At 52.0% G+C, this 20,322-nt stretch overlaps 1 protein-coding gene across 1 annotated transcript in view; it reads right to left on the reverse strand.

The window, feature by feature from the left end:
• The window catches only part of LOC124478634 (unconventional myosin-IXb), a 57,639-nt gene that overhangs the window by 2,410 nt on the left and 34,907 nt on the right, over positions 1-20,322 (reverse strand). Inside the window, exons 13-40 of the mRNA XM_047036978.1 lie at positions 20,060-20,255; positions 19,723-19,798; positions 19,071-19,163; positions 17,276-17,315; positions 17,023-17,145; positions 16,677-16,757; positions 16,326-16,436; positions 15,471-15,593; positions 13,359-13,508; positions 13,019-13,248; positions 12,050-12,812; positions 11,367-11,800; positions 11,145-11,211; positions 10,875-10,993; positions 8,758-8,882; positions 7,995-8,167; positions 7,804-7,911; positions 7,423-7,593; positions 7,180-7,221; positions 6,789-6,900; positions 6,597-6,670; positions 6,263-6,455; positions 5,930-6,058; positions 4,890-4,995; positions 3,637-3,768; positions 3,243-3,366; positions 2,521-2,568; positions 424-542 (exon numbers count right to left, since the gene is read on the reverse strand). Coding sequence (XP_046892934.1) covers positions 424-542; positions 2,521-2,568; positions 3,243-3,366; positions 3,637-3,768; positions 4,890-4,995; positions 5,930-6,058; positions 6,263-6,455; positions 6,597-6,670; positions 6,789-6,900; positions 7,180-7,221; positions 7,423-7,593; positions 7,804-7,911; positions 7,995-8,167; positions 8,758-8,882; positions 10,875-10,993; positions 11,145-11,211; positions 11,367-11,800; positions 12,050-12,812; positions 13,019-13,248; positions 13,359-13,508; positions 15,471-15,593; positions 16,326-16,436; positions 16,677-16,757; positions 17,023-17,145; positions 17,276-17,315; positions 19,071-19,163; positions 19,723-19,798; positions 20,060-20,255 — 4,262 coding nt within the window. The remainder of the gene's footprint in view (positions 1-423; positions 543-2,520; positions 2,569-3,242; positions 3,367-3,636; positions 3,769-4,889; positions 4,996-5,929; positions 6,059-6,262; positions 6,456-6,596; positions 6,671-6,788; positions 6,901-7,179; positions 7,222-7,422; positions 7,594-7,803; positions 7,912-7,994; positions 8,168-8,757; positions 8,883-10,874; positions 10,994-11,144; positions 11,212-11,366; positions 11,801-12,049; positions 12,813-13,018; positions 13,249-13,358; positions 13,509-15,470; positions 15,594-16,325; positions 16,437-16,676; positions 16,758-17,022; positions 17,146-17,275; positions 17,316-19,070; positions 19,164-19,722; positions 19,799-20,059; positions 20,256-20,322) is intronic.

Genomic DNA, 20,322 nt, shown 5'->3' on the forward strand with positions numbered 1-20,322 from the left:
TGCGTGAGGGAGGGCAGCGTGAGGGAGGGCAGCGTGAGGGAGGGCAGCGTGGAGGAGGGCAGCATGAGGGGGGCAGCGTGGGGGAGGGCAGCGTGGGGGAGGGGGGGCAGCGGCAGCGTGAGGGAGGGCAGCATGAGGGGGGCAGCGTGAGGGAGGGCAGCGTGAGGGAGGGCAGCGTGGGGGAGGTGGGGCAGCGGCAGCGTGAGGGAGGGCAGCGTGAGGGAGGGCAGCGTGAGGGAGGGCAGCGTGAGGGAGGGCAGCGTGGGGGAGGGCAGCATGAGGGGGGCAGCGTGAGGGAGGGCAGCGTGAGGGAGGGCAGCATGAGGGGGGCAGCGTGAGGGAGGGCAGCGTGAGGGAGGCTAGCGTGGGGGAGAGGGGGCAGCGGCAGCGTGGGGGAGGGCAGCGTGGGGGAGGGCAGCATACTTTTCCTGCTTGATGGACTTGATGCGCTCCATCAGGCTCTTGGACTCTGTGTCTGAGTCCAGGGGCTCATCCTCGGGAACCGCACACAGGTCAGAGGTCGCCTTCTCCTTCTCATGCACCTGCAGGAAGGAGCGTGCATGCACCCACACCAACACACACACGAGACCTGAGGTCAAACTACAAACTGTGACTACTTGAGCTTTTCTGGTACAGTGACGTGTCAGCAGCTGTCAAAGGGCCAAGGCATCATAACACTGTTAGAGGAGATGAGTGTAAGTGTTAGGGTGGAGATGTTGAGGTGTAGGGGTGAGGTTGGAGATGTTGAGGTGTAGGGGCGAGGGTTAGGGTGGAGATGTTGAGGTGTAGGGGTGAGGGTGGAGATGTTGAGGTGTAGGGGTGAGGGTGGAGATGTTGAGGTGTAGGGGTGAGGGTGGAGATGTTGAGGTGTAGGTGGAGATGTTGAGGTGTAGGGGTGAGGGTTAGGGTGGAGATGTTGAGGTGTAGGGGTGAGGGTTAGGGTGGAGATGTTGAGGTGTAGGGGTGAGGGTTAGGGTGGAGATGTTGAGGTGTAGGGGTGAGGGTGGAGATGTTGAGGTGTAGGGGTGAAGGTGGAGATGTTGAGGTGTAGGGGTGAGGGTTAGGGTGGAGATGTTGAGGTGTAGGGGTGAAGGTGGAGATGTTGAGGTGTAGGGGTGAGAGTTAGGGTGGAGATGTTGAGGTGTAGGGGTGAAGGTGGAGATGTTGAGGTGTAGGGGTGAAGGTGGAGATGTTGAGGTGTAGGGGTGAGGGTGGAGATGTTGAGGTGTAGGGGTGAGGGTGGAGATGTTGAGGTTTAGGGGGGAAGGTGGAGATGTTGAGGTGTAGGGGTGAGGGTGGAGATGTTGAGGTGTAGGGGTGAGGGTTAGGGTGGAGATGTTGAGGTGATGGTTAGGGTGGAGACACACATGCACGCACACAGTTACACACACGCACACACATACATGAGCCTACACAGTAGCCAAGTATACTAAGGGATTATCTGAAAGGCAGGAGATGAGGTGAGTCAGGGAGGAAGGGATGACATCATGAGAGACTCGGCCTCAGGGGGTTGGGGCCATAGACATAATAAAGAGTAGACGCCGCATCGACCACTACTGCCTACTGGCGCTGACGAGCCGTGGGGCCGCCATCTTGGAAAGGTCACCCGCTCCACTCAGTGTAATCTGTTTGGCTGTGTCAATGAGCTGTCAGCGCACTTAATTAATCATACCGAACTGAATACCAAACTGATTTTCACGCGGTTTGCTTTGCTGCAAAGGTCATACATGTAGCTACAGTATGATACATGATATGGTTATTTTTTCACAAAATAAAACCAATAGTATGGTAGTGTTAAAGTTTACTTGTGTAAAGTAATCCGCCGAGCCCTGTTTGCGATTGTTTTGTATTTGAGCAGGAATATGCTGCACAGTGCTGGTATCTTGTTTATTCTGATGCTAAGAAACTGGGAATTTTCCCTTTCCAAGATGGCGGCCGCATTTCTCGTGCCCAGCAGCCAATGCGGCGTCTACTCTTTATTATGTCTATGGTTGGGGCCACACCAGAGGTTATGAATATAGAGACAGGATGTTGTCATCAGGACATTGCAGGAAGCCTTCCTACTGGTCTACACTCCCATGACTTTCAAAGCTTTCCAGAAAGAATGTTGTAGCACGACTCCTAAGTTAAACCTGCTGGCTGACTGGTGTAACAGCTTTGAAAGTCAGGTGAGTCAGTCAGGTGAGTCAGTCCCGTGAGTCAGTCCCGTGAGTCAGTCAGGTGAGTCAGTCAGGTGAGTCAGTCCCGTGAGTCAGTCAGGTGAGCGTCAGTCTCCACTCACAGCTACTGAAGACCCAACACCACATCAGGAACATCCATCTAGACACACCGGACACTACCAAGGACATGCAGCCTGCTGGCAACCAGTTAGTACGGGGGGAAGTAGGTAGCAGGGGTAGGAGTTGGGGGGGTAGGTAGCGAAGCTAGCTAAGGGGTCCACAACATCTACATGCCATGCAGAGACGGGTTGGCATGGCAACTCCAGTCCAGCTAGGATGTGGCGGGGCTCTGGGTACGTACCACCTCTCCTCTGTACGGAGGGGAGAACCTGAGAGGTAAACGCCAGTGCTACAGAGGAACGGGAGCAGAGCCACAGAGAGAGCCGGTCACGCAACAGAACACTGATCTACAATAGCTGCTATGCAGAAGGCCTGGACTGCAGGAGGGCTCTGTGAAGACACTTTACTGCCAGCACAAACGATCAGAATGTAATCATTTAAAACCATTGAAATGTTTAACTATAGAACTGAATTTGGAACTTCACCGAAATGGAAAAAGTCAAAAGCAATACCATTTTAATTCTATTTCAAACCAATAACGACAATTTGCATCCAATATTCAATTAGAACATTCAAAACTATTACCTTCACATTCAATTGGTGCTGTCACTAAAATAGCTCCATATGCGTTTTCAAAAGAAAAAACTAACATTTAAATAACATAATCTATGTATACAAAGCCCTAAACCTTGGCCTGCAAGTCCTGCCTGGACCAGTGTGATCCGGCCCTGACCAGTGTGATCCGGCCCTGACCAGTGTGATCCGGCCCTGACCAGTGTGATCCGGCCCTGACCAGTTTGATCCGGCCCTGACCAGTGTGATCCGGCCCTGACCAGTGTGATCCGGCCCTGACCAGTGTGATCCGGCCCTGACCAGTGTGATACGGCCCTGACCAGTGTGATCCGGCCCTGACCAGTGTGATCCGGTCCTGACCAGTGTGATCCGGCCCTGACCGGTTCTCACCGTGTTCTGTCTGTTGAGTCTGAGCTGGTTGACAGCCAGGGCTTCAGCAAACTCCAGCTGCTCGATCTCCTCCATCTTCTCATTGTAGCGTCTGATCTGCTCTCTGATCAGCATTTCCACGCAGCTGTGGGGGAAGAGGGTACATGGTGCTGCTGTTGTTCCTGGAGGTAAGGTAACATTTAAGCACAGGACACTAATACACCACAGTCCGTACAATTGTCACCTCAAGCAGAATGAAACCATTTAGTGAAGCACCTTAACTCTTGAGACTATAACAGTATTAACACACATTAGTGTCCTTAACAACAGACCACACCTGCTGCAGCCCAGACTGGGCCTTTCTACACAAACCAGAAATCAATGTGAATTAGAAGAGTCAGAGTTGTGGACATACGTGGTTGTTTTGGCGACGTCCTTCATGCTCAGTAGTGGGTCTGCACTGTCGGGACAGCGGAGAATGCAGGGAGCGAACACGATGGCCAGCGAGTTGGGAGACATGCGGTTGTGGGCTTCCTCTTTAGACACCCTGCAGCACACACCCCGTCACACACACACTGACTACAACAACACTGACATAACCCTAAGAGTGTTGTAAGGAGAGAGTGTTGTAAGGAGAGTATTGTAAGGAGAGAGTGTTGTAAGGAGAGTATTGTAAGGAGAGAGTATTGTAAGGAGAGAGTGTTGCAAGGAGAGAGTGTTGCAAGGAGAGAGTGTTGCAAGGAGAGAGTGTTGTAAGGAGAGAGTGTTGTAAGGAGAGAGTGTTGTAAGGAGAGAGTGTTGTAAGGAGAGAGTGTTGTAAGAAGAGAGTGTTGTAAGGAGAGAGTGTTGTAAGGAGAGAGTGTTGTAAGGAGAGTATTGTAAGGAGAGTATTGTAAGGAGAGTGTTGTAAGGAGAGAGTGTTGTAAGGAGAGAGTGTTGTAAGGAGAGAGTGTTGTAAGGAGAGTATTGTAAGGAGAGAGTATTGTAAGGAGAGAGTGTTGTAAGGAGAGAGTATTATAAGGAGAGAGTGTTGTAAGGAGAGAGTGTTGTAAGGAGAGAGTGTTGTAAGGAGAGAGTGTTGTAAGGAGAGAGTGTTGTAAGGAGAGAGTGTTGTAAGGAGAGTATTGTAAGGAGAGAGTGTTGTAAGGAGAGAGTATTGTAAGGAGAGAATGTTGTAAGGAGAGAGTGTTGTAAGGAGAGAGTATTATAAGGAGAGAGTGTTGTAAGGAGAGTATTGTAAGGAGAGTGTGTTGTAAGGAGAGAGTATTGTAAGGAGAGAGTGTTGTAAGGAGAGAGTGTTGTAAGGAGAGAGTGTTGTAAGGAGAGTATTGTAAGGAGAGTGTCAGGAGAGTGTTGTAAGGAGAGAGTATTGTAAGGAGAGAGTGTTGTAAGGAGAGAGTATTGTAAGGAGAGAGTGTTGTAAGGAGAGAGTGTTGTAAGGAGAGAGTGTTGTAAGGAGAGAGTGTTGTAAGGAGAGTATTGTAAGGAGAGTGTGTTGTAAGGAGAGAGTATTGTAAGGAGAGAGTATTGTAAGGAGAGAGTGTTGTAAGGAGAGAGTGTTGTAAGGAGAGTATTGTAAGGAGTGTCAGGAGAATGTTGTAAGGAGAGAGTATTGTAAGAAGAGAGTGTTGTAAGGAGAGAGTGTTGTAAGGAGAGAGTGTTGTGTACCTGACGAGGTGGAAGATGAGTCTCTCCAGGGTGTTGAAGTTGGCGCTGGGAAGCTGCTCCAGGACCTTGTAGATGGCGTGGAGCTGATCCGGTCTGTCTGGGAGCTCTGCAGGAGACACCTCCAGGTTAGTGTCTGTCTGTCTGTCACACTACCGGGTTTATCTACAGAGCCTGCAGCTCCATAGCCTGACGTTGTCATACTCATAATTCTAGTCAGAATATGAGTCTGAGAACTCTCCGTTGGGCTTTGACTACAGGGCGTGTTTCAAACGAGCCTGGAAAACAAATGCCTCTTCGCTCAATTGGATAGATCTACAACCAATCAGAGCAACAGAGTATGTGACGTATGTTAAGCACCGCATAGTTGTTGTCAACAGAACTAAACTACAAGCAGACTTGAAGTATGCTTGAAGAATGAATACAAACGATTTTTGCCGGTGTTGTAAAATTAATTTAAGGGTAGGGAGAGTACTTGTTCACACGGTCAACCTTTTTGAGCGAAACGATAAAGGGCAATGCATATACGAAGTTCTCCGTTTAGGATTACAACTCCATCGGGGCCAGCTGATAAATTAAACTTTTACCGAATCCAGTAGGAAGGACGGCAAAAACATATTTTCCATCGACAAATGCCTTGATTGCGTCTCTCTGTTCCTCTTTCAAAATTAATGCGCTGTCGATGTCTTCTAAAACAGACTCGATGGCAGAATCACAACATCCCAGATCTCCAGCGGTAGCCATGTTTGTTCAAAACGAATTCAACTTAAGCGCTCTTTTGTGACGTGGGTGATTACGTTACTGTTGATCATCTGTCCATCATCGTATAAAGCCCGCCCTGGCAATTTCATTGGTTCGCCCAGATTCTGGTTTTCTGTAGTTGGTCCCCAATACGAGACCCTCCAGACCCAATTTCCCAAACAAATTTCTTTTGGGCGGGGAGAAGTTGGGCTGGCAGCCAGGCTAGCAGCTCCATGGTCTGTAGTGTAACCCTCCATCAGCCACACAGAGCGGTGCTGCCCCCTGGTGGAGGCGTGTCTTACCCACAGCCCGCAGGAAGTCACTGTAGTGGTTGAAGGTCATGAGGGGGTCAGGCAGCTCGCGGAGCCACTGCTTCACCAGGCCAGTGACCGTGTGCAGGGGGTAGTCCTCCAGACACACAGAGCCAGGGCCTGCAGCCACCACCAGGAAGGAGGAACACAACAATTGGACACTACATGAAGTGTGTCTCGGTTTTGAGCACTTTGAAATTCATGGCTGCTGAGAGAGCCAGAGAGCTGCCAACAGGGACGAGCCCAACACAAACAGTCACCATGGTAACAATCTACAGGATATTCCTGACAACATTATTGTGGTCATTATGGGTTGGCTCTGACCGCTCTCCAGGATCTGGTGGAGTTCCTTCATGCGGTTGGCGGAGCCGGACTTGCGGTAGATGCCCTCGGTGTACAGGCCATTCATCTCCACATGCTCCAGCATCATCTCCATCACCACGGGAACCGGGTTCTTGTCGCTGGTCAGGTGACACACCCGCACACCGAAGTGTAGCCCGCTAGGCTCCTCGTCACTCTGAACCAACCAACCAACCAATCGTCTTAATGATACTTTATCTTCCAGAAGTCAGGATTAGCCTGCCACAGTAAGACTGTAGAATGAAGTGAATAGAATAAATGTGACCAAATGTAAACTTAAGTGTGAAAAACTCCATACCTTCTTGGTGCAGAATGTGGAGCAGTCTGTGACTATCTTGGACAGGCACTTCTTGTGGCAAACCATTTTACAATCTGGAGGACATGAAGACTTGGCATCAGGACAAAGTATGGCGCTGGTCCAGCACATTAAGGTCTGGGGCTGGGTCACACTGTGTGTGGTATGTGTGTGTGGTATGTGTTTGGTACTCACAGCTGCACATGTAAGCCTTCTCCATGCCCCAGATGTAGGAGGTGCACTGGTCACATGACTGCATGATGTTCACCTGATAGGAGCTGAACATGTGGTCCAGGGGGCTATCCAACTGTGGGAGAAGATCCACACAACGTCAACACAACGTCAACACCATCACCACTTCAACACAACACCAACACAACGTCAACACCAACACAACTTCAACACCAACACCACGTCAACACCATCACCACTTCAACACAACACCAACACAACGTCAACATAACACCAACACAACGTCCACACAACGTCAACACAACGTCAACACAACGTCAACACATCGACACACCACACACTGGTTGATTGATCACCGAGTTATAGTTATAGAAAGAGGCCATTTCACACTTACACTCTTGTCTTTCTTCCGTCTCTTCTTGCGAGCTTTGGCCGGCTGAAACACATGAACGTCACACGACCATCAGACTGTCACATACCATCACTGTCTGGCACTATGCGTTAGGTCGGACTATAGTAATGATACATTTCATCCAGTCTCCAGACCATCTGTGATCAAGACAGCTCTCCTTGGCCTGCTGCACCCTCCCTCCTGCCTCGTCCATCTATCCCTCCCTCCTTCCCCCTCCCCCCCTACCTTTGCAGGCTCGGCCTCCTCCTTCTTGATCTCCCCCCTGATGAAGCCGTCCAGGATGGACTGGAAGAGGTTGACTACCAGCGGCACCTCTGCCTGCTGCCTGTCCCCAGCCAGGCTGACCACGCGGTGCTGGTAGCCCTTCATCAAACCTTTGTAGCCGATGTGAGGCTTCTGGATGATGGGGGAAGAGGGGGAGAGAGGAGAGGAGGGAGAGGAGGGGGGAAGGACAGGGAGAGAGGAGAGGAGGGGGGATGACAGGGAGAGGGGAGAGGAGGTGAGGGGTTAGTCTCGTTATAAAAAGTTCTACAGGGGTTCCTACGCTGCGATCAAGAGCCGCTGGGGGGTTGTGCACCAGCAGTGTTTGAGGAGAGCAACACTCACTGGGAGAGAGTACATGCCCTTGATGGTCTCTCTGAACTGCATGGTGGCATTGATGAAGATGTGCTCCGTGGCTGAAAGCTGCTTCCCTCGGGAGCGTAGATCGTTCACCTGCAACCATGGAGCAACAGAGGGAGTAAGCATGTCAGGTAAGCGTGTTGGGATAGCGTGACGAGGGCATTAGAGCGTCCTACCTGATTCCCCAGGAACTCGTCCAGGTGTCGGAGCTCGTTGGCGTTGGTGATCTCGCGGTCCAGGGAGGCGTTCCACTTCTCTGTGACTCTGGTGGCACGGCTGATCTTCAGCGTGGGGTTCCGCTCCAGGGCCCTCCCGTCCGTCTGAGGGCGGGAGAGGAGCTGCAGCGCGGCTGGGAGAGAGCAACACACAGACAATGTCAGGTAGAACATCCAAACCACCAAAACAGTATCTCAAAAATTATTTATATTAATGAAAATCTGAGGATTTCTTTCTGAAAATATTTTTGTTATATATATTTTCTATTTTAGAGCTGAGCGGGTTAGGGTTACCTACACGAGCCACTGTTTACCCAGAAAACAAACGGTTTGATAAAGCCAGTAGAACAACACACCTGGTCTCCAGTCAGTCTACAGACAGGCCAGAAAATTGACAGGCTAAAGCTAACCGGCCAAAAGGATCAAATTTAACAGGCTAAAAGCGAGGTTAAAAGGCTAACAGGCTAAAAGCTAAGAGATTAAAAGGATAACAGGCTTAAAGCTAACAGGTTAAAAGGCTAACAGGCTTAAAGCTAACAGGTTAAAAGGCTAACAGGCTTAAAGCTAACAGGTTAAAAGGCTAACAGGCTTAAAGCTAACAGGTTAAAAGGCCAGACTACAGACTGGGATGCTAACACCACTACTGTCTGAGCGAGTTAGAGTCTAGCAATTCACAAACAGGAGAAAAGACCCAGGAAGGAAGCCACCCAGCCCGGAGTCCTACCTTCCCCTACTGGCCCAGACCCTGCTGCCCGCTCGGCCAGGGTCTGGCTCTGGTCTCCATCCTCCAGGGTCTGGGGCTCCTTAGGAGGCTTCTTCTTCAAGATCTTCCTCAGAAACCCACTGGACCTACACCAGACAGCACAGAGGGTCAAGGGTGTTTTACAACAGGTCTCGAGGAGCAGATCTTCCTGCCCTGGAGACCCCTGGAGGGACAGGAGGACCTTATCCCACCAGGGTCAGAGAGCCTTCAAGTTCCGATGGTCCAGGAATCCAGATCTACATTTGAAACCCCTGGGATCTGGTTATTTTCATAACTATTATAAAGGGTTCCAAAGAATCTCCCCAAATCTAACGTGATGATGCTACTGAAGGCCAGAGGTCTAAACGTGATGATGATACTGAAGGCCAGAGGTCTAAACGTGATGATGATACTGAAGGCCAGAGGTCTAAATGTGATGATGCTACTGAAGGCCAGAGGTCTAAACGTGATGATGATACTGAAGGCCAGAGGTCTAAACGTGATGATGATACTGAAGGCCAGAGGTCTAAATGTGATGATGCTACTGAAGGCCAGAGGTCTAAACGTGATGATGATATTGAAGGCCAGAGGTCTAAGCGTGATGATGATACTGAAGGCCAGGGTTCCTAGCTGTAAGGCCTCCAGGCTCTGTACTGCACACCTTCATCTGCTCAGACCAGCTCTGCTCTGGGCACCAAGGCAACACATCCCAACAGAGCTGCTGGAGGGAGCGCTTGCGGTCAGAGGGATGAGTGTTCAGCCAGGAGGAATTTCCTGCATCTCTGCCCTCCCATGACTAAGGGTCTAGCTAACCTGGCTTTATAAGGGTAAAGACGTAGTGCTTGAGTGAGAGTATGTTTATGCGTGTGTGTGTGCAAGAGTGTGTGTGGACAGCCCACAGCCTCAGATGACTTGATTACACAAGAGTGTTTTCCCATCAGCCCATGTGGATCTCCTAGGGGTCGACTAAACTTAGATGGCCATGGCAACTGTAACTAACAGATGGCCATGGCAACTGTAACTAACTTAGATGGCCATGGCAACCCTAACACTGGCTGTAGCTTCCCCTTTGGTATCCATGCAGCAGATGGAGCCACATAGGAGAATTTGGGATGAGGGAGGCTGGCATGAGTCCAGGGGGTACTGTACCTCTCTGGTGTAGAGGCTAGAGGCTGGCATGAGTCCAGGGGGTACTGTACCTCTCTGGTGTAGAGGCTAGAGGCTGGCATGAGTCCAGGGGGTACTGTACCTCTCTGGTGTAGAGGCTAGAGGCTGCAATGAGTCTAGGGGGTACTGTACCTCTCTGGTGTAGAGGCTAGAGGCTGGCATGAGTCCAGGCGGTACTGTACCTCTCTGGTGTAGAGGCTAGAGGCTGGCATGAGTCCAGGGGGTACTGTACCTCTCTGGTGTAGAGGCTAGAGGCTGGCATGAGTCCAGGGGGTACTGTACCTCTCTGGTGTAGAGGCTAGAGGCTGCAATGAGTCCAGGGGGTACTGTACCTCTCTGGTGTAGAGGGTAGAGGCTGGCATGAGTCCGGGGGGTACTGTACCTCTCTGGTGTAGAGGCTAGAGGCTGGCATGAGTCCAGGGGGTACTGTACCTCTCTGGTGTAGTGGCTAGAGGCTGGCATGAGTCCAGGGGGTACTGTACCTCTCTGGTGTAGAGGCTAGAGGCTGCAATGAGTCCAGGGGGTACTGTACCTCTCTGGTGTAGAGGCTAGAGGCTGGCCTGAGTCCAGGGGGTACTGTACCTCTCTGGTGTAGTGGCTAGAAGCTGGCATGAGTCCAGGGGGTACTGTACCTCTCTGGTGTAGTGGCTAGAGGCTGGCATGAGTCCAGGGGGTACTGTACCTCTCTGGTGTAGTGGCTAGAGGCTGGCATGAGTCCAGGGGGTACTGTACCTCTCTGGTGTAGAGGCTAGAGGCTGGCATGAGTCCAGGGGGTACTGTACCTCTCTGGTGTAGAGGCTAGAGGCTGGCATGAGTCCAGGGGGTACTGTACCTCTCTGGTGTAGAGGCTAGAGGCTGCAATGAGTCCAGGGGGTACTGTACCTCTCTGGTGTAGAGGCTAGAGGCTGGCATGAGTCCAGGGGGTACTGTACCTCTCTGGTGTAGTGGCTAGAGGCTGGCATGAGTCCGGGGGGGCGGGGCTGCTCTGGCTCGTCCTCCGTATAGAGCTGCTCTTGGACACGTCTGAGAGGCAGTCAGCAGGAGACAGGACCTGTACACACACTCACCATACACACACACACACACACACACACATGCCATACACACACATCATATATACACACACCCACAGGGCCATTGTTAAGTAAGTAGCCCAGTTTCAGGGATCTTCTGGACAGCTACAACAGGAGTGTGAATGCCACCTCTGTGTTGGAGGTGGCGCTGTGCTGGGCCGACCCAGGAGATGATCCTTCTGAGGAGGTCTGGGTCCTGGGGACAGAAGCACGCAGGTCACAGGACGCTTGCTGACATACTTCTACACATAATACAGATAAATAAATCCATCTAAACAATCCCAGACTTCCGGACTGGAAGTTGGGAAGATGTTTAATGTGCTAGCTAACTTAAGAGGAGAGGTGACGTACTGAAGCGGTTTCTTCTTCCGGTCGTCCTTGCTGAGGGGCAGGGCGGGGCTACCCCCCCCATCGCTCCTCCTCCCCCCCCTCCACTTCTCCTTCTCCTTCATGCCGCCGGGCCGCTGGTAGCGCTGTAAGCCGACAGCCTCTCCATGCCCGTTCCTGCTGGACTGCTGTAGGGGCAAGGAGGTGGGCCGCGCCGGGCCAGGGGAGGACAAGGACCTAGCCTCTCTCTGGTCCTCCCTCCTCCCCTGGTCCTCCCTCTTCCCTTTCCAGGCTACGAAAGTGTATTGGTCCAGCTCCTTGCTGTCTGCTCGCTCCTTCAACTTGACCTCTGTCCCACTTGGTGCCTGGGGACCTTTGACCTTGGGTGGGGGGCTGAGGTCCTCCGTGGTTGGGGTGCTGGGGTCCTCCCTGGTTGGGGGGCTGGGGTCCTCACTGGTTGGGGGGCTGGGGTCCTCCCTGGTTGGGGGGCTGGGGTCCGTGGTTGGGGGGCTGGGGTCCTCCTTGGTTGGAGGGCTGGGGTCCGTGGTTGGGGGGCTGGGGTCCTCCTTGGTTGGAGGGCTGGGGTCCGTGGTTGGGGGGCTGGGGTCCTCCTTGGCTGGAGGGCTGGGGTCCGTGGTTGGGGGGCTGGGGTCCGTGGTTGGGGGGCTGGGGTCCTCCCTTGTTGGGGGGCTGGGGTCCTCCCTTGTTGGGGGGCTGGGGTCCGTGGTTGGGGGGCTGGGGTCCGTGGTTGGGGGGCTGGGGTCCTCCCTTGTTGGGGGGCTGGGGTCCTCCCTACTGGCAGCTCTCTGACTCTCTCTCTGGCTGTGCTCCAGGCCTCGCTGCCTCCTCAGCTCCCTCTTCTCCTGGCTGCGGGAGGCGGGGCCTCTGTGGAGCTGGGGGGGCCGGGGTTTGCTCTGCCCCGGCTGGCCGTCTGCGTGGGCGTCTAGGGGGAAAGCACGACCGGTATGGGTCTGCTGTGGAGCTCCGGGGGAGACGGCAGCCAGGGTGGTCGTCTTCGGCCGGGGTCCCTCAGACTGGGTCTTCTCTGGGCGTGGCTCCTCCTCCAGCTGGGCTGTAGCCTCAGACTGAGAACCATTGGCCTCAATATCAGGGTTAGTCCTGCGCTCCTCTTCCTCTCCCAGCCCCTCATCCTCCTCCTCCTCCTCTCTGCGCAGAGGGCTGGCCACAGACATGTCATCCTCGTCTTGGCTCTCTTTCACAAGCTTCTTGTTTGCTCCACTAACAAGGTTCTCATTGGCTGCCTCTGTCTCCAACTTCTTTGTCAGGGCTTCTTGGGCTGCCTGCCTCCGCCTGGCAGCCTCCTCTTCTTCCCTCGCCCTGGCGTCCTCCGCCTCCCGCTCCGCCTCTCTGGCTAGCCAGGCCGCCTCTTCCTTCCTCCTCCTCGCCTCTTCTTCCTCCTTCGTCCTTCTCACCACCTCCTCCCTCTTCTCCTCTCGTATAGAGTGACATCTGTGAAAAGAGCCAGATGAACCATAAAAAAAACACAATAGGAGCTTGTCTAAGAAATCCCATTGAATATTTATGAGCTCCTAACAGTGAAGACTTAGTTAATGACGAGGTGAGGTTAGGGTTATGTGAGTGAGTGCCAAGATTAGGTGGGTGAGTGTTAGGACTAGGTGATGGTGTGGGTGTGAGGTTGGGTGGGTGTTAGGTACCTTCGGCGTGCGGAGTGGCCCCGTGCCAAGGCCTGGATCCTGGTGGCGCTATGCCGCTGCAACAGGAAGTTTGACCTCTGGTGCCACCCACGCCACGCCGACTGGATCCTGGTGGCGCTATCCCGCTGCAGCAGGAAGTTTGACCTCTGGTGCCACCCACGCCACACCGCCTGGATCAGACAGGCTGCCTGTCGGCGCCGCTCCTCCTTCAGGTACGTACGCCACCACCGCTGAGGAGGGGAGGGAGTTTAGGCATTGCCTCTCAGACTGCAAGGTGAGAGGGTAGAGCACCTCTGCTCTACCTGAAGAGGCATTGAGATGGGGGTCCTCGTAGTCCTACCTGGATTAAGATGGCCGCCTGCCTCATGTCCAGGAAGTTCTTCCTCTCCAGATGGGCTCTGAGCCAGCGCTGCAGGATGAGGATCCTGCGCATCACTTCCTTGTGCAGCGTGTCCTGCAGCTGCTGACGCTCCAGTTCCTTCAGGTACACCTGCAGAACCAACACATGACCCTACTGTAGACCTGCAGAACCAACACATGACCCTACTGTACACCTGCAGAACCAACACATGACCCTACTGTACACCTGCAGAACCAAAACATGACCCTACTGTACACCTGCAGAACCAACACATGAACCTACTGTGAACCTGCAGAACCAACACATGACCCTACTGTAAACCTGCAGAACCAACACATGAACCTACTGTACACCTGCAGAACCAACACATGACCCTACTGTAAACCTGCAAAACCAACACATGACCCTACTGTACACCTGCAGAACCAACACATTACCCTACTGTACACCTGCAGAACCAACACATTACCCTACTGTAAACCTGCAGAACCAACACATGACCCTACTGTACACCTGCAGAACCAACACATGACCCTACTGTACACCTGCAGAACCAACACATGACCCTACTGTACACCTGCAGAACCAACACATGAACCTACTGTACACCTGCAGAACCAAAACATGACCCTACTGTACACCTGCAGAACCAACATATGAACCTACTGTACACCTGCAGAACCAACACATGACCCTACTGTAAACCTGCAGAACCAACACATGAACCTACTGTACACCTGCAGAACCAACACATGACCCTACTGTAAACCTGCAGAACCAACACATGACCCTACTGTACACCTGCAGAACCAACACATGACCCTACTGTACACCTGCAGAACCAACACATGAACCTACTGTACACCTGCAGAACCAAAACATGACCCTACTGTACACCTGCAGAACCAACACATGAACCTACTGTACACCTGCAAACCAACACATGACCCTACTGTAAACCTGCAGAACCAACACATGAACCTACTGTACACCTGCAGAACCAACACATGACCCTACTGTAAACCTGCAGAACCAACACATGACCCTACTGTACACCTGCAGAACCAACACATGACCCTACTGTACACCTGCAGAACCAAAACATGACCCTACTGTACACCTGCAGAACCAACACATGAACCTACTGTACACCTGCAGAACCAACACATGACCCTACTGTAAACCTGCAGAACCAACACATGAACCTACTGTACACCTGCAGAACCAACACATGACCCTACTGTACACCTGCAGAACCAACACATGACCCTACTGTACACCTGCAGAACCAACACATGACCCTACTGTACACCTGCAGAACCAACACATGAACCTACTGTACACCTGCAGAACCAAAACATGACCCTACTGTACACCTGCAGAACCAACACATGAACCTACTGTACACCTGCAGAACCAACACATGACCCTACTGTAAACCTGCAGAACCAACACATGAACCTACTGTACACCTGCAGAACCAACACATGACCCTACTGTAAACCTGCAGAACCAACACATGACCCTACTGTACACCTGCAGAACCAACACATGACCCTACTGTACACCTGCAGAACCAACACATGAACCTACTGTACACCTGCAGAACCAACACATGACCCTACTGTACACCTGCAGAACCAACACATGACCCTACTGTACACCTGCAGAACCAACACAGTACCTTACTGTAGGCCTCTCTTAAATCCAATATTTTACAGTAGCTTGCTTCTAAATGCTTATTTTGTGTATTTTGTAATGTATGTATTCTTAATGCACATGTTCGCCTACCATTCATTGTAAAATGTTGTATTGATTTGATTTATTCACTAATTATAATAATTTGTTTGTATAACATGTCCTGTTTTCCTATGATGTAGTAGTATGATGTAGTGATGTATGTGCTTTGTAATATGTTGGCACTTCACATTCTCCAGGAGAGTGCCTGATCGTCTCATATCAGAGGTCAGGGAAGAAGTTTTACAGTTCTCCTATATTGGCCCAAATAGGTGATCTGTTTTTTTGCTTCCCTCTGGAAAATGTGTGTAGAACATGAGCGTTTATATTCGTCCAACAAGGTGTGTTCCTCACCTTGGTCTTTCCTATCTGGTAAGTGGTGTGGTCCAGACACATATTCTCCAGCAGGACGGAGATGTCGTCCCTGCAGGCGGAGGCAGTCCTGGGCAACAGCACCCTAAACTGCTCCATGAACTCCTACAGGAAGGAGTGCATATCAGCAGTGGTGAGGTGTGGGGTACCTAGAAGGTGTGGGGTACCTGTAAGGTGTGGTGAGGTGTGGGGTACCTGTAAGGTGTGGTGAGGTGTGGGGTGAGTTGTGGGGTACTTGGAAGGTGTGGTGAGGTGAGCGGTACCTGGAATGTGTGGGGTTGTGTGGGGTACCTGGAAGGTGTGGTGAGGTGTGGGGTACCTGTAAGGTGTGGTGAGGTGTGTGGTACCTGGAAGGTTTAGTGAGGTGTGGGGTGAGTTGTGGGGTACTTGGAAGGTGTGGTGAGGTGAGGGGTACCTGGAATGTTCGGGGTTGTGTGGGGTACCTGGAAGGTGTGGGATGAGGTGTGGGGTACCTGGATGGTGTGAGGTACCTGAAAGGTAAGGTGAGGTGTGGGGTACCTGGAAGGTGTGGTGAGGTGTGGGGTACCTGGAAGGTGTGGTGAGGTGTGGGGTACCTGGAAGGTGTGGTGAAGTGTGGGGTACCTGGAAGGTGTGGTGAGGTGTGGGGTACCAGGAAGGTGTGGTGAGGTGTGGGGTACCGGGAAGGTGTGGTGAGGTGTGGGGTACCTGGAAGGTGTGGTGAGGTGTGGGTTGGGGTACCTGGAAGGTGTGGTGAGGTGTGGGGTACCGGGAAGGTGTGGTGAGGTGTGGGGTACCGGAAAGGTGTGGTGAGGTGTGGGGTACCGGGAAGGTGTGGTGAGGTGTGGGGTGGGGTACCTGGAAGGTGTACTTAGCTCCGTAGCCAGACCTCCTGATGCGGACTGTCTCCAGCATGCCTGTGTAGCGGAGCTGCTGCACAACCAGGGCCTTGTCCAGATACATTTCCTTCTACACACACACACACACACACACACACACACACACACACACACACACACACACACACACACACACACACACACACACACACACACACACACACACACACACACACACACACACACACACACACACACACACACAGGAGGTGAGGAATATTACACATCAAGGAACATATACACAGTATAGTTACACAGTATACAGTCTAGTTACTAGGTTTAACTGGCAGACAGGCTGTACTGATCCTACCTTCTCTGCATTGGAGCGGATGCAGCGTATGAAGAAGGGCTCCGCCTTTCCCAGAGTCTCCAGCAGCTTGGTCAGGGAGGTCTGGACATCACAAACAAATGCACCCACCGTCATAAACCTGCCAGTCTCAGTCTGCTAGCTACACAGCAAGGATATTCTGTACTGTCCACTTTTAACTGTCTGGTTGTTCTGGAGGTGGTGTGTTAAGGGTACAGGTGTGTTAAGGGTACAGGTGTGTTAAGGGTACAGGTGTGTTGGGGTACAGGTGTGTTGGGGTACAGGTGTGTTGGGGTACAGGAGTGTTAAGGGTACAGGTGCGTTGGGGTACAGGTGTGAGGTATTGTACCTGGAACTGGGCGCTGATGCTGGGGGGCTTCTTCTTCTTGTGCAGGTGCATCAGGGACTTGGTGGTACGGTCCTGCAGGGTCAGACCCACGATGAACTTCAGAGACTTGGAGTCCAGGAGGCTCTGCAGAGGAAACCACATGACTTGTGTTCATATACAGTTAGATATCTACATGTGTTCTTAATAATGTGTATCAGGAATGCTTAGTATTTGTGACTGTGAGCACTATACTGCACATCTCCAGACAGATTACCTTGGGGATGCTCTGCTTCTGTTTGCTGGTCTTGTTTTTCCTGTAAGACAGGAAGAGGAGTAGGTCAGAGAGCAGGGAGGTGGTGAGGGGGGAGGTGGTGAGGGGGTAGAGTAGCAGATTGTTGAAAGATGTTGGGGGGGTAGAAGACGGAGAATAGAGGGGAAATCAGCCAGCCAATCAGCCAGCCCAGCTAAGACTAAGGGACCAATGGGAGCAGGGCCTCTGTTCCCTGTTCTCTTGCCATCATCACTAAAATATATATATATTTTTTTTATTTATTAGGGTAAGGGTTGGGAATATATTTATTTTGCATTTGTCAAATGGCAATTCAATGCGCAAAGTGACAATGCAATCCGCAATTCAGTTTGTATTATTTTGAATACAAATTTGAATGAACGCTTATTGCATTGCATTTCATATTGACACAGTCTTTTCGACTCTATCAATAATACAAACTGATTTACGGATTGCATTGTCATTTGCACATTGAATTGCCATTTGACAACTGCTTTACCTTTTGAATTGCGGATTGCATTGTCACTGCGCATTGAATTGCCATTTGACAAATGCATTTCCATTTGAATAAAGAGTCTACTAAAGAGTCTAATAAACTTCCATATACAGATAGTAGGAATTTGATTTGGTATTCTGCAGGCTATAGCATCACAAATAGAACAAGACAAAACAGAAAAACAATACAAGGACAGATGGTACCAGTATGAGCAAAATAATAAATAAGAATGGAGGTAGTGCAACAATAGTAATGATAAATAAAAGTTAAATAAAGTGCCATAAAGTTCATGTGTAGGACCTATTTAGGAGGGCTATTGCTTGGGGGGGGGGAGAAACTGTTGAGACCAGCTCAGGAAGAGGAAGAGTCAGAGACCAGGGAGTGTGAGGGGAGACCAGGGAGTGTGAGGGGAGACCAGGGAGTGTGAGGGGAGACCAGGGAGTGTGAGGGGAGACCAGAGGATGTAAGGGGAGACCAGAGGATGTAAGGGGAGACCAGGGAGTGTGAGGGGAGACCAGAGGATGTGAGGGGAGACCAGGGAGTGTGAGGGGAGACCAGAGGATGTGAGGGGAGACCAGGGAGTATGAGGGGAGACCAGGGAGTATGAGGGGAGACCAGGGAGTATGAGGGGAGACTGTCCACACCATGCAGCAGAGACAATGCTGTCACCAGAGGGAGCTGTGTGGAGTGGTGTCATATTAGTGGCTGATTGTGGCAGGGTTAGGGTGGCTGTGGTGGGTCTGCTGCCCTGAGAGTGGGCCCATGCAGGTGAGGCCTGTGCTATTACTCACCCCAGCGCTCACTAACACAGAGCAGGGCAGGAAGGGAGAGGGGGGCACAGGGCAGAGCTAGGTAAAGGTACCAGTGTGAGTCTCCATCCAGTGTTTACAGATCTGAAGCAGACGGATGGTTTGGAGAAACATGGTTTCAGCTCCCCTGAGCTCGTTGGAAGCCTGTAATCTGAGCTGTAAATGAGCCGTGCTCATATCTGTCCACTACCTATCAGATCTGCAAACACTTAGACACAACACTTTGTGACAACAATAAACCTGGACATCCTGGAGGTTTCTACAGGAGGGAGAGAGGGAGGGAAAGCCGGAACAATAGTGTTCCGTCAAAACTAAAGAGTTGTTCTGTCTCAAACCCCTTCTCTTGTTTCCTGTCTGTATGTTGTGATAGTGAGGACTCCTGAATAAAGAGCATCCTCAGAGAGAGTGAATCCAGCAGTGCCCCCTGCATCCTTCCCTGCCCTCCTGCCCTCCTGCCCTCCTCCAGGCCACTTACTTCTTCCTCTCATAGCTAGCAAAGATGTCTTCAAAGGCCTCTAGAGGGCTCTCGTCAGAGGGGTCAAAGTAAAAATCGAGCAGAGAGGCTCGCCTGTGGAGGGGAGAGCAACAAGCACGGTCACACGGGAGTGTGTCTGGGAGAGACAGGGAGGAGGAAAGAAAGGGAAACTGTAAAAGAATGAGGGACAGACCTTACACACACCTTACAGACAGTAGCAGAGAGAGGGGGAGAGGGAGGGAGATGGAGGGGAAGAAATAGGGAGGCAGGGAGAGAGAGAGAGAGAGGGGGGGGGGGGGGGAGAGATGGAGGGGAAGAGAGAGGGAGGCAGGGAGAGAGGGAGAGAGAGAGGGGGGGGGGGGAGAGATGGAGGGGAAGAGAGAGGGAGGCAGGGAGAGAGGGAGAGAGAGGGAGGGAGGCAGGGAGAGGGAGAGAGAGGGGGGCCTCCCCCCCTGATCCTAGTCTCTATCGTGGAGCGATGGGGATCCATGTGTTCTTTCTAACTAGATGTAGGAAAGTTTTTTACACCCATGATAAAGACTGTCCTCTTCTGAAAGTATACAATCCAAACAGCTGTGTGCTCATGGTTTCCTCTCTTTACTTTGAGGTTTCAAGGTGTTGAGTTGGAGTGTGTGTGTGTGTTGTGTCTTACTTGTAAATCCGCTCCACAGGAGGGTTGGATCTCTGCAGCTCCCCAAGAGGCGTCCTGGAAGTGGGGCGCACAACACCTGCACCCACCCACCCACGCACACACACAGGTTAAAACAGTGATGTGATAGTGCAGTCCTGTCATGCCTGGATCAGGTCTCCTGGGCTGATCTGTAGGATCCACTCAAACAGCCTCCTGGTCAGCTGGTCACACAAGGCTCCCAACAATTAGGCCTGTAGTGTGCTGGGAAGTGGTGTGTGTGGTTCTGGTGTGTGTGGTTCTGGTGTGGTTCTGGTGTGTGTGGTTCTGGTGTGTGTGGTTCTGGTAGGCTGTGTCTGACCTGCAGTCCTGGCGGCCCGGCGACTCCCTGCCTGGTTGAAGCCGGCCAGCCCGCGGACGGCCGCCCGCAGCACGGCCCAGCGGAACATGGCCACCGGGTCCATGCCAATCAGCTGCCGTATGAACGCCCGGTCACTGCTCCTCAGGAGCGCCACGATGTCCGGGCGCATGTGGTCCGTGTTCTTCTCACGGAAGTCCTGTTGGGAAACAGGAGCATCGCTTAGCAGATCCAGGTGGAGGAGATGGATAACATCCAGGTTCACT

The sequence above is a fragment of the Hypomesus transpacificus genome, chromosome 16 (assembly GCF_021917145.1).
Source record: "Hypomesus transpacificus isolate Combined female chromosome 16, fHypTra1, whole genome shotgun sequence".
Classification (NCBI taxonomy): domain Eukaryota; kingdom Metazoa; phylum Chordata; class Actinopteri; order Osmeriformes; family Osmeridae; genus Hypomesus; species Hypomesus transpacificus.